This window comes from Ascaphus truei, chromosome 11 (assembly GCF_040206685.1).
Source record: "Ascaphus truei isolate aAscTru1 chromosome 11, aAscTru1.hap1, whole genome shotgun sequence".
In the NCBI taxonomy this organism is placed as follows: Eukaryota; Metazoa; Chordata; class Amphibia; order Anura; family Ascaphidae; genus Ascaphus; species Ascaphus truei.
This window is the reverse complement of record NC_134493.1, coordinates 27,506,986-27,521,262: the sequence shown is the minus strand read 5'-3', so window position 1 is coordinate 27,521,262 and position 14,277 is coordinate 27,506,986. Positions and strand designations below refer to the sequence as shown.

The window sequence follows — 14,277 nt, the reverse complement described above, 5'->3', positions numbered from 1 at the left end:
GAAAGCCCTACAACCCAATGTATGTGCTGTATGCCTTAGGGTACTGGTACTGACCGGGTTAACACTTGATCCACATTGCCTTTCCATAAATCCCCAGAGCGCGTCCTATTTTCAGTTCACCGTATAAACCAGTAACATTGGCCGGACGTGGACATTGAAATTTGGGAACCGCGGAGAAACCACCGATTGCAGAAAACGACCTGTTTGGCCGCAAAATTCAATGTAATTACTGCATGCGGCTTCCTGAGCTGTGCTCTGAAAATGCCACTTCCAGTTATCCCGGAGGAAGTGCACGCTATAAACAGCTGCAAAGCAGATGTGCCATGTGTTTCATTTACAAAATAAAAAGACTTCTTTAAACCGTTTTGCCATTTTTTAAATGTGTGAATTTGTTTTTCATTTATTTAATGAAACCCCCTTAAGTCTGTACAGAAGTAATGAGACGTATATACTCTCCAGAGCCGGGGTCGCCCACTCCTGGGGTAGATGATACAGTATCATAGAGCCTTATTCTATATGCTCCAAAATCTGTTTTCAGCCGAAAATCCCTATTGATTTGTGGCCCAAAAGGGCCCGAACAGCTGCTTTGGACTATATAGCATTATCCCCATAGTGTCAATCACCATTGCATCCCGCTGATGAAGGATTGCATAAAAAACACAACATCTTCTGACTTATGGACATCCATAAAACCCGGGTACCGATTCCAACGGGCCAGATCGGGGGATGAGCTGCACAAATACGTGTGGACATTGCTGAGCAAATATATGTATAATCCGCATTATCAACCGTGTTTCTTTTGTCCAACAAAAGTCCCTTTTAACAGTATGTTTCTGGGGTGACTTCTGGTGCTAAATAAAATGATTTATTTGATATCAGTTACATAGTTACATAGTTACATAGTAGATGAGGTTGAAGAATGACTTCCGTCCATCAAGTTCAACCTATGCAAAATTTAGACAACAGATACTTTATCCTATATCTATACTTACTTATTTATCCAGAGGAAGACAAACAAAAAACCCCATTAAGGGGAAAAATTAATTCCTTCCTGACTCCAAGAATTGGCAATGGGATTAATCCCTGGATCAACATCCTTCCCATGTATACTTATTTGGTATATCCCTGTATACATTTCCCATCTAAAAAGATGTCCAACCTTATTTTGAACAAATCTATTGTATCTGCCATCACAGTCTCCATGGGTAATGAATTCCACATTTTAACTGCCCTTACTGTAAAGAACCCTTTCCTTTGTTGCTGGTGAAATTTCCTTTCCTCCAACCTTAAGGGATGGCCCCGAGTCCTTTGTACTGCCCGTGGGATGAATAGTTCTATTGAAAGCTCCTTGTATTGTCCCTGAATATATTTGTATATAGTTATCATATCCCCTCTTAGACGCCTCTTTTGTAATGTAAATAAATCCAATATAGCTAGCCTCTCCTCACAAGTTAGATTGTCCATCTCCTTTATTAATTTGGTGGCTCTTCTCTGCACTATCTCTAGTTCCATAATGTCTTTTCTTAGTATTGATGCCCAAAATTGTACTCCATATTCAAGGTGTGGTCTTACTAATGCTTTGTAAAGGGGCATAATTATGTTTACTTCCCTTCCATCCATTGCCCGTTTGATGCGAGATAAGATCTTGTTTGCCTTTGCAGCTACTGCATGACATTGGGCACTATTGCTAAGCCTGCTGTCTACAATGAACTTCATGCTTTCAGCTATTTTTACACTCTCATCGTGTTTAAACCAGATCAGCTTGCTATATGTTCTTTTCATTGGGGTATTTTGAACAGTTACAAATGAGGAGAGCCTCACGGCCTCGGGGTTCCCTCCCGGACAATACCGGAAGCCAAGCACAACTTCCATGATCGTTCATCTGGCTCGGGCCTTCTCAGTCCTGGGTACGTAGTCCCCTCCGCTGCCAGGGCACGCAGGAACTGAGGGTCTGCTAACCGTCCCCTGCCCAACAGTGCCAGGGACCATAAGTGAGAGAGAGAAACACACAGCAAACTATGTACAGTAAAGACAAAAAATACGTGAGCTCATCTGCATGTGTCACATGGGGTCCCCAAATTCTCTAAAATATGTCTCCATGTGTAAACAGCTGATAGAAGCACCGTGCGCACCTCTCATTTATTATCCAAGTATAATAGCCGACCCCCACTCAAGATCCTGAATTGGAGATTTATATGATTAGTGGATTCCTTGAAAGTGTTTTCTTTATGTCATTTTGATGTTATATTTCATTGTGCTGCAGAATATTGTTGGCACTTTATACTGTAAATAAATTATAATAATAACAAACGAAAGTGCTTAAAGATGCAATCCCTCCTAGGGCCACTAGTAAACTTTCCAGGGACATGATTAAGGGGTCTCCTCTGGGTAATTGATACGTTTCCCACCCCCAATTCTGACACCTATAAGTATTTGTAATGTATTGTTTAAAGTTACACTTGGGAGGGGTGTGATTTCCTCTGGCAGCTCCCTCCTGTGTGATGTCACTGTGTGATTTCCTCTGGCAGCTCCCTCCTGTGTGATGTCACTGTGTGATTTCCTCTGGCAGCTCCCTCCTGTGTGATGTCACTGTGTGATTTCCTCTGGGAGCTCCCTCCTGTGTGATGTCACTGTGTGATTTCCTCTGGCAGCTCCCTCCTGTGTGATGTCACTGTGTGATTTTCTCTGGCAGCTCCCTCCTGTGTGATGTCACAGTGTGATTTCCTCTGGCAGCTCCCTCCTGTGTGATGTCACTGTGTGATTTCCTCTGGCAGCTCCCTCCTGTGTGATGTCACTGGGTGATTTCCTCTGGCAGCTCCCTCCTGTGTGATGTCACTGTGTGATTTCCTCTGGCAGCTCCCTCCTGTGTGATGTCACAGTGTGATTTCCTCTGGCAGCTCCCTCCTGTGTGATGTCACTGTGTTATTTCCTCTGGGAGCTCCCTCCTGTGTGATGTCACTGTGTGATTTCCTCTGGCAGCTCCCTCCTGTGTGATGTCACTGTGTGATTTCCTCTGGCAGCTCCCTCCTGTGTGATGTCACTGTGTGATTTCCTCTGGCAGCTCCCTCCTGTGTGATGTCACTGTATGATCAGCAAGTGCTTGCTCAGCCCCACATGTTTATTGGTCCTCTGATAAGGACAGGGTGGGATAAGGGGAAAGAAAACACGAGATTGACAAACACTTCCCTAAGAAATTCAACTGGCCAATTATGAGATTGCACCTTTACATTTTGAAGATTGAAAAAACAAACAACAAAAACAGGCAATTATTATTTCTATGAATATCCAACTGTGAGAACTTCATGGGACTCATGTCCCATAGACAACCTAATGCACCTAAAGTCTCAACTTTTGTAGCGATAAGTCAAGTTGTCTTCATTATGGATATCAGATTTATAGAATAACACGATTCTGGACTTTTTAGTTGATTGACTATTTGTATTTTATTAATGCTGGGCCAACACCTTAACTTTTGTCCTACACAAAACCTTAGGCCACCACCAGCTGGAGCTGGGTGTAAACCGCTGTGGATGGAAATCACCATCGTTCACTACAATCCCAAATGATACACGTGGAATATAGGTGGATAAGAACGTGTTCAGAAAGACAAACGCGCATCTCGTGGTTTGTGAACAACTAACCCAGTGACCCCTTTCTTTATCACGCTGTCTTCATTTCAACTTTGTATCAAGTGGGGGATTCAGGGAAAGATTTTAAGACCAGGGACCTGATTTTGAGTTTAGACGTAGTCGCACAAATAGCGCTGGGAAGAAGATGACGCCGCGCTATCGCTATTGTTTCGTTTCTAGAAAGTAAAGCCTGATTTATAGTTCGGCGCTACGGAGTCGCAAACAACTGTTCTTAACATGTTATAACGACGTCATAGATTAGCGCCACTGATTATGCATAATGTTATCGTCTTGCGCAGCCATACGTCAGCATGTTTGTGTGTAATAACGTGTGTGTAACTTTAGCACTTCAGGAAATGAGAACGCCCCCTATAAAATGTTACTTTTGGGGGCCTCCTTCAGTGACCTTATCATTTGTCATTATCACTTTGCTCTTTAGGGGAGAAAATGTAATGTTACGTTACTGTCATTTGTGGACACAGCACTAACAGTGACGCCAAGTTAGGTAGTTTAACGCTGTTTAGTGCATTTAGGCCAAAGGATTCAAACCAGGAGGTCCTCCGGCACCTCGTTATATTCAGCCCCGGTTCCTTACACACCAGGGAAATTATCGGTGATCTTGCTGGAGATTCCAATGGTCGTCCAATAGGAAGCCACCAAAACAAAATGATGTCACAGCTTCCTATTGGCCTGTTGGACCTGTAATATTTCGTGCCATTTGGCTTCCCCTGGAGGGAGTTTTAAAACCGCCGAGCATCTCGGGATCCGGAGGATGGGCGAAACTATAAGTAGTACAGCTTAGCTACGGAGGACCTGCTCGGTTTGCAAAAATCAGATCGCTGCTTCACGCCGTAGTCAGAGTTTCTTACTGAATAGGATTTATTTGTGGCACAGACCTTTCTGGCACAGAAGGGGTTAAAGAGAGTAGAACTATTCACTTACCGCACTTCACAACCTTGTCTTCACACGCCCAGCGGTAGCTGTCCGTCTTGGGATGACAACCGAAAATCTCTGCTTGCTCATAGCAACAATCGTGTTCGTGGCAACACCTCGTCGCAAAAGAAGAAAAGCAAAGGAACAGTGAGCAAGGTGTTACTGAGCCACACTCCTAACCAAATGTGCGTCATAACAACCCTCCAAGGGTAACTATGTGGTGTACGTGTAAAAAGTGCAAGAATGGACTTTAAGCTGTAAATGGCAGAATTACCAGTGAAAAAATAAAAATAAATATATATAAATATATAATATTAAGAAAGAAATAATCAGATATCATAAAACAGTGAAATATTGTTTAATTAATATATAGTCTTTATCAATTGAAAATTAAGGTTTACATAAAATTCCACTGGGGTCATCTTATTTAATAAATATTAATGACAGGTATTGATATGTATCAGATCTCTGTGCCTAGGCACAACCAAGAAAGCAGAAACCTGTTTTCACTCCATACTCGAGTTCAGGATTTCCTCCATTTAAAGCCGCGACCCCCCAGGTGGAGTAGAAGGGACAGAGAGAGGGGTCTTGTCTCCCCCTCCATCTCTACTTGCCATATTAATTCAAGGGAACTCGCACATCCAAAGTGTGAGATAATTGTTATTTAGGTATGGATTTAATTGGGTCTGATCAGATTCACATACTGCAGCATAAAGTGCAAGACGGGAATTGACAAGCGGAATTTCACAAATAATTTTCACCTATCCGGCTAGTGAGTTCGAAGAGTCGGTTACGGCCGGGGTGCGCAAACTGGGGGGCGTGAGAATATTTGGGGGTGGCAAAGTGGTTGCAGAGCTCACGCGCTATTTCCCAAAGCATTTTAATTAAATGCCTGGGAGCGCGCCAGGCTTCTGTATTAGACCTCGGCCATGCTCCCTGCTTGCTCGCTGAGGCGCAGGGAAAGCGGGTCGTCAGGGGGCGGGCCGGGGATGGCCGCGTCACTGGCCGGGGGCGGGCCAGTGACGTCACGGAGCTGGTTCGCCCTCATTGGGCGAACCGATCACGTGACCGACCTGTCGCGCCGGCAAGCGGGGGAATTTTAAATTCCCTAAGACCTGCGCTTCCGCAAGCGTGCGGAAGCACAGGTGAGCCCCTACTAAAGCTGCTCTAATTGCGGCTGTAGGGGCTCAGTGTTGAGAGGCACGCGCGTCAGCGCGCTTCTGACAGCAAGCAAGGAACATGGCCGAGGCCTTACTCACTTACCCGCTCTCTGACGGCTTGGGCGACACGTCGCCATGGCAATGCAGCATCATTTGACGCCGCGTTGCCATGGGGACGTGATGTCAAATAACACCGCGGGGTAATATGTGACATCACGTCACATAACCCCGCAGCGTCATTTGACGCTGGATACCAGGTAAGAGGGGTGTGAGCACTGGGGCACAGGGCCAAAACTTTGCGCGCCCCTGAGTTATGGGAAGCTGTATAAAGAGGGCCTAAAGAAGAGGTTTGCCAGTGATTGTTAGAATGGGTGAAACTGTTCTACTCGGCTATTATTATTAGGGAAACGAGAGGAAAGAGACCATTTCTGTTCCGAAAACTGCAAAGGAGTTTTAGTGCAATCATTCTGCGTAGGTAATTCTTATTGAATAAACTTGCGATTTGTATTGCTACAGAGGATTTTGCACTGCTTTTATCACACTTAGATTCATTTGGCTCTATGTATCACGCAATAAAACAAAGAGTCAAAGTTACTAAGGGGTTAATTATATATTATCCAAAGAGAACGCTCTGGCCGTTTTTCAGTCAGAAATCCACATTAACTTCAATGGGGATTTTCGTCAAAAACCAGCATGAATGGCTGATTTGAACAACATAGAATGACCCCCTAAATGGTGATTAGCTTCAGTGCCCCAGCTGTTGGACCCCCTGCTTTGCAGGTGCCCTAAGACTTGGTCCTGGTTGAATACATTGTACAGTGCATTATAATTAATAAAGAGCCTGAAAGTGTAAGTTCCTCTATGCTTGCCCTCCTGGCAGTATGAGTCCCTGCATGGGGTTGCTTTGTTCAGTGAGTTATTTGGGGACTTGTTACACAGAGTAGTAGATGGATTCATTGACACGTAATAGTGGCGTCGGTTTCCTGTGTCCCATAACCTGCCAGGTTTCCAGAGGCATGAAACGCGGCCTCAGAAACTTGTCTCATGTGTAAGAATCCCGGCAAATGAAAGTCCCCCGTGTGAGCATACTCACCGCTCTCACACAGAGCTGCACCCCGGCCTCTCATTGCACACTCACCGCTCTCACACAGGGCTGCACCCCGGCCTCTCATTGCACACTCACCGCTCTCACACAGGGCTGCACCCCGGCCTCTCATTGCACACTCACCGCTCTCACACAGGGCTGCACCCCGGCCTCTCATTGCACACTCACCGCTCTCACACAGGGCTGCACCCCGGCCTCTCATTGCACACTCACCGCTCTCACACAGAGCTGCACCCCGGCCTCTCATTGCACACTCACCGCTCTCACACAGAGCTGCACCCCGGCCTCTCATTGCACACTCACCGCTCTCACACAGGGCTGCACCCCGGCCTCTCATTGCACACTCACCGCTCTCACACAGGGCTGCACCCCGGCCTCTCATTGCACACTCACCGCTCTCACACAGAGCTGCACCCCGGCCTCTCATTGCACACTCACCGCTCTCACACAGAGCTGCACCCCGGCCTCTCATTGCACACTCACCGCTCTCACACAGAGCTGCACCCCGGCCTCTCATTGCACACTCACCGCTCTCACACAGAGCTGCACCCCGGCCTCTCATTGCACACTCACCGCTCTCACACAGAGCTGCACCCCGGCCTCTCATTGCACACTCACCGCTCTCACACAGAGCTGCACCCCGGCCTCTCATTGCACACTCACCGCTCTCACACAGAGCTGCACCCCGGCCTCTCATTGCACACTCACCGCTCTCACACAGAGCTGCACCCCGGCCTCTCATTGCACACTCACCGCTCTCACACAGAGCTGCACCCCGGCCTCTCATTGCACACTCACCGCTCTCACACAGGGCTGCACCCCGGCCTCTCATTGCACACTCACCGCTCTCACACAGGGCTGCACCCCGGCCTCTCATTGCACACTCACCGCTCTCACACAGGGCTGCACCCCGGCCTCTCATTGCACACTCACCGCTCTCACACAGGGCTGCACCCCGGCCTCTCATTGCACACTCACCGCTCTCACACAGGGCTGCACCCCGGCCTCTCATTGCACACTCACCGCTCTCACACATGGCTGCACCCCGGCCTCTCATTGCACACTCACCGCTCTCACACAGGGCTGCACTCCGGCCTCTCAGTGCTACTTTCACACAGGGCTGCACCCCGGCCTCTCATTGCACACTCACCGCTCTCACACATGGCTGCACCCCGGCCTCTCATTGCACACTCACCGCTCTCACACAGGGCTGCGCCCCGGCCTCTCATTGCACACTCACCGCTCTCACACAGGGCTGCACCCCGGCCTCTCATTGCACACTCACCGCTCTCACACAGGGCTGCACCCCGGCCTCTCATTGCACACTCACCGCTCTCACACAGGGCTGCACCCCGGCCTCTCATTGCACACTCACCGCTCTCACACAGGGCTGCACCCCGGCCTCTCATTGCACACTCACCACTCTCACACAGGGCTGCACCCCGGCCTCTCATTGCACACTCACCGCTCTCACACAGGGCTGCACCCCGGCCTCTCATTGCACACTCACCGCTCTCACACATGGCTGCACCCCGGCCTCTCATTGCACACTCACCGCTCTCACACAGGGCTGCACCCCGGCCTCTCATTGCACACTCACCGCTCTCACACAGGGCTGCACCCCGGCCTCTCATTGCACACTCACCGCTCTCACACAGGGCTGCACCCCGGCCTCTCATTGCACACTCACCGCTCTCACACAGGGCTGCACCCCGGCCTCTCATTGCACACTCACCGCTCTCACACAGGGCTGCACCCCGGCCTCTCATTGCACACTCACCGCTCTCACACAGGGCTGCACCCCGGCCTCTCATTGCACACTCACCGCTCTCACACATGGCTGCACCCCGGCCTCTCATTGCACACTCACCGCTCTCACACAGGGCTGCACCCCGGCCTCTCATTGCACACTCACCGCTCTCACACAGGGATGCACCCCGGCCTCTCATTGCACACTCACCGCTCTCACACAGGGCTGCACCCCGGCCTCTCATTGCACACTCACCGCTCTCACACAGGGATGCACCCCGGCCTCTCATTGCACACTCACCGCTCTCACACAGGGATGCACCCCGGCCTCTCATTGCACACTCACCGCTCTCACACAGGGCTGCACCCCGGCCTCTCAGTGCTACTCTCACACAGGGCTGCACTCCGGCCTCTCATTGCTACTCTCACACAGGGCTGCACCCCGGCCTCTCATTGCACACTCACCGCTCTCACACAGGGCTGCACCCCGGCCTCTCATTGCACACTCACCGCTCTCACACAGGGCTGCACCCCGGCCTCTCATTGCACACTCACCGCTCTCACACAGGGCTGCACCCCGGCCTCTCATTGCACACTCACCGCTCTCACACAGGGCTGCACCCCGGCCTCTCATTGCACACTCACCGCTCTCACACAGGGCTGCACCCCGGCCTCTCATTGCACACTCACCGCTCTCACACAGGGCTGCACCCCGGCCTCTCATTGCACACTCACCGCTCTCACACAGGGCTGCACCCCGGCCTCTCATTGCACACTCACCGCTCTCACACATGGCTGCACCCCGGCCTCTCATTGCACACTCACCGCTCTCACACATGGCTGCACCCCGGCCTCTCATTGCACACTCACCGCTCTCACACAGGGATGCACCCCGGCCTCTCATTGCACACTCACCGCTCTCACACAGGGCTGCACCCCGGCCTCTCAGTGCTACTCTCACACAGGGCTGCACTCCGGCCTCTCAGTGCACATCTCCCGTTCTGTGACTAATGTAAAGCTGCTACTTGGTGACCTAATCTTACATTAAACAGTCATTTACTGCAGGGGTGCTCAACTTCGGTCCTCAACCCCCCCAACAGGTGAACACACTGCTTCAGCACAGGTGGCGCAATCAGTCCCAGCTTCAGCACAGGTGCCTCAATCAGCCCCCGCTTGATCAGTTCCTATGATTGAGCCACCCGTGCTGAAGCTAGGATATCCTGAAAACCTGACGGGGCTTGAGGACTGGAGCTGAGCCCCCTGATTTACAGAATGCACCCACACAGGGGGACTTCTTTGGAGAATGTGTCACTGGGGTTTTTGTTTGCCTTGCTCTGGATCAAAATACGATACTGTAGATACAAATCTAGGATAAAGTATTATCTGCCGTCTAAATGTAACATACTGTAGGCTGAACTTGATGGACACGTCTTTTCTCAATCTCAACTACGATGTAACGATGTAACTATGATATGAACCCGCGGCTCCTCAGAGAAGGATCTTGCGAGGGTTTCCAGAGAACCTTGGTTCAACCCGTATGGCCCAGCAGTTTCCGGCAGCCTTGAGATACGCATTAAAAATGGCTGTTACTAACACTGTGCTGGTGAGCCACGGACCAGGCAGCTGTGGCGCTGTGATGCTACCATTGATTAGATGATGTGGCTGGCGCCATTATTGTTGGTCAGATGTCAACAATCCAAGTCTTATAAGACGGAGTCTCCAGGGATAACGCTGCCATATTACTACGGTTCAGGTTAGTGTCATTAAAAAATATGTATTCAGATGGAAATGCTGTAAAATGCTGGTGATGGATTCATTGCTATCATATTATTGTGATTATTTGCACTGAAAAGTGGAGCTAGAGCCTCTCTTAGGCTGCGTCCTGGCAGGGAACGGGCGGCCGGGCGATTCGTGCGCGCTCGTCTGGGGGCGCGGCCACGACGCCATGGAGCTGTTTCGCCCTCGTTGGGCGAACCGCTCACGTGACGTGCTTGCGAGCGGCAAATTCAAATTTGCTTGCTCCAAGCGCCGAGCGGGCACAGGCGCTTGCTCACGCTGGCCACACACATTGCCGTAATGTGTTTCATCGCGGCCAGCGTGAGCAAGCGCCTGCCCGCTCAGCGCCACCCTGGCCGAGGCCTTAGCATGAAGAGTCAGACTTCTAGTGAGCTTTATAAGCAGACAGACAGCTGGCTGTTGAAAGTGCACGAAGCCAAAAGCAGCCTGGCTCTGACACAGTCACTAGCTGTGTAACTCAGCCAAACTAAACGGGTAACTTTCTTAAAAACATACAGTGGTAACTTTGTCTTGTGAAATAAAGTACATGAAGAGGTCAGATCAGTGGGACTATTTATAACAGCGCTGGCGTGAAATAATTCCAAGGATAAGGAATTCAGGACCCTCTGAAAGGTGTGTGCGTGCATGTGCGTGCATGTGTGTGCGTGCGTGTGCGTGTGCGTGTGTGTTCGTGTGCGTGTGTGTGCATATAATATATTAGCTTTAAAATACTAATTTGACTACTATGGACAAATAATCTTTATTGACTGTAATAAGATGGATAAATCTTGGGTTTCTTTCAATCTGATTTCTTGTTTATAAAATGAATTTGTTTCTATTATTTACCCGCGTACTGTACTATGCTTGGTAGTAAATGTAGGTAAAGAATGCATATTTATAACTTTTTCTAATGCGTTGCTCACCAAGAAACTCAGTATTGGAGCGCATGTAGGAACTTAGGGAGCACGCCCATCCCAAACCTACAACCGGGACCTACGGAAAACATATAGGGGAACGACGAGGAAGACCAACAAAGGGCGGGAAACACGAATGGGAGCAGGAAAGATGGCTGCCAGGGTATAAGAGGCAGTTTGCCAGGCTTTGTTTTAAAAGGAACAATATATACAGATGGAACATGATTTATGTGTGATTGGCCCCAAACAGTGTTCAATTCACCCGCAGCCTTGGCGTGCACCTCGCCGCAATGAGCCGCTACTGAGCGGCTTGAACTTTGTGATCAGACGGAATTATTATTTGCGTTGTTGCAGTTCAATGCGTGTCCGGCAGGTGGCGCACTGGATATCTTTGCCTATGAATGGTACAATGCCATGAGTGCAGGTGTTGGGACAGAAGGTACATGTGCACGTTTCTTTGTCTAATGCCCTTGTACAGAACTGTACATAGCTACTGTTGCAGTCTCACACTTTATTAAAAAAAACACGATACATATATAGCCCATGTTCCCTCCTCCCCCCCCAGACACAGATCGTGCCTCTAAGGTGTATTGAGGGCTGGCTACATGTAATTGGGTGGTGCATACCTGCTTGGAACAGGAGGGCCTGAGTCTCCCGCGGTGGTGTGGGGGATAACAGGACCAGGCTTCTGGGATATATGCCTCATTTCTTTAGTGGTTGTGGTGCAGTGCCTCCATTCTCTGACGAAACCTAGGGGGTAGGTTGGAATCTTCCCAGAGAAAGCCCTGGTCCCAGGGCGAGAGATTCCAATCTCACACACCGACAGTCTCTTTGTATAAAATAGCAATGTCTCTTTATTGTCCTTACAGCTTAGCAGTGGCGGCACACAGCAGCAACAGTACACAGCAGTTCATATGCACAAGGCACTCCACAGGTGTACAGGCTTGTTCCTCTCCTCTCCTTTCCTACAGGAATGTACCCCTGCAGGATGGCCTGGTTGGGGCTGCAATACCCCTGCCTCCACCCAAGGGTAGGCCCTATGGATGAGGCCAGATCTCTCCCCCCTCACCCCCTCAGCAGGGTAAGGGGCATTGGTCCACGCACTATAGTGCTATCAACCCTACTCAGAATGGCTGAGTATCTTCCCTCTTAGACTCCAGGACATAACAGCCTCTCTCCTCTCTCTCTCTCAGCTCCCAGGACAGACAGACTGTCACTCACAGGAACAGCCTACTAAATAGAGTACAGCCCTGCCCCTTATGATGTCAGCAGGACCTCCCCTCTGTCTCAGGCCTGCCACAGAGTCAGGAGCCTACCTCTATCACTCAGGTCAGGGCTTGAAGAGGGAAAACCCATGATTACTACTGGCGCCTGCCCTTAACAGGACTTACTCCAGTAGGAGAAAGATATGTAGTCCACTATTTCTTACAGGGGCTACACATAGAAGGATAGGGATCCCTCGCTCAAAACCTACGTGTTGTTAATTTAATAACGGTCGCGTGCTGCCAGGGATAAATACTGAGACAAAGGGGATGTGTGTGAAAAGAGTACACACAAAGATCCCCACTAGGGCGCACCGCAGACCTGAGGTGAATTAGATCATGGTCCTCTAGTGCGCAAACACATACAACAAATATAATTTATTAAATGACTGAATAAAATATTATTTAAAAAACCAATGAAGTCCCTAGTGTGATTATTGTGTCAATACCTTCTATTAGGTTGTTTAACAAATCAGGGGGTAGATACGGGGGTAATACATAATAAATTCCAACATAACACCCTAGGAAGAATCGACGCCTCTTCTAGAATACCCTGGGTGAGGTATTAATATACCTATTAATTAACCCTAAATGTATAAGAGGAGATAGATTTAAAGTGGCTGTTTCATATTGAGATACCTATTCCGTTACCATTCCCCATGTATTGGGAGTGGTTATGTAAGGTCTCAAACAAGGGGGAGAGAGAATGATGATTGATGCATTTATGGTACCATAACTCATAGAGTGCAGTGATGTCCTGTGCTGTGTATACGTCTGCTCATGAACATCTAATAAGTACTTATTAAGACTATTATTAAGATTATTAAGAATAATCACACTAGGGACTTCATTGGTTTTTTAAAAAATATTTTATTCAGTCATTTAATAAATTATATTTGTTGTATGTGTTTGCGCACTAGAGGACCATGATCTAATTCACCTCAGGTCTGTGGTGCGCCCTAGTGGGGATCTTTGTGTGTACTCTTTTCACACACCTCCCTTTTGTCTCAGGGGCTACACATATATAGAATATTTCTCATAACTTTTGTGCTGTGTGTGATATGAGGCATGGTGCCTACAACTCCGTGCACACACCCGGAGTGTGCAGTTATTCCTATATTATCTATTGCGCCATTCAAGTTGGGAGAGATAAGAGAGCAACTCTAACTGAGATCTATGAGTTTATTGTTGCCAATTTCTGTGGGTATTGCAACCAACGCTAAAACTCCATGTTCCTGGCGAGGAAGCATTCAGGGGTCAACCGCGAGCAGCAAAAAATGTGTGTGGGAGGCGATATACCTTCCACAAAGACAAATGCGCCAGTCAATCATGTTCCATCTGTATATATATAATATATATTCAATTTAAGGTCTACAGGTAATGGTAAAGTCTTTGATGTGTTAGAACATGGTCTCCATCTTAAAAATTATCAGGAAAAACTAAGGATCTCAACAGATTGATAGAGAAAAGAGAGATGGGGATATGATTGAAACTTTAAAATGCACGAAGGCTATTGTAACAGGGGAGTAATCCCTGTTCAAGTAATGTGTCTTTAATCTAGCAGTGTGGTGGTTAACTGCTGGTAGTCAATTAATAAACACCACCTGCCTGATTTAGATTGCTTACAAAAGCATTTCTGTTGAGACAGGAAGTAACTCCTTAGCTCTGACTGAGAGCTGAACTTTGGAGACAGAGCAGTGTTCTTGAGTCTCCCAGGAGAGACTGACCAAGAGAACACACATCTCTGGA

At 48.6% G+C, this 14,277-nt stretch overlaps 1 protein-coding gene and 1 long non-coding RNA gene across 3 annotated transcripts in view; one reads left to right on the top strand and one right to left on the bottom strand.

Moving 5' to 3' along the window:
• LOC142463102 (uncharacterized) overlaps positions 1–14,277 on the top strand; it is an 84,948-nt gene that overhangs the window by 16,125 nt on the left and 54,546 nt on the right. The gene's annotated exons all lie outside the window — the stretch shown is intronic.
• The window catches only part of LOC142463099 (phospholipase A2-like), a 46,935-nt gene that overhangs the window by 5,338 nt on the left and 27,320 nt on the right, over positions 1–14,277 (bottom strand). For both annotated transcript variants that reach the window (XM_075565395.1, XM_075565394.1), the window contains exon 3: positions 4,572–4,678. In XM_075565395.1, coding sequence (XP_075421510.1) covers positions 4,572–4,678 — 107 coding nt within the window. The remainder of the gene's footprint in view (positions 1–4,571; positions 4,679–14,277) is intronic.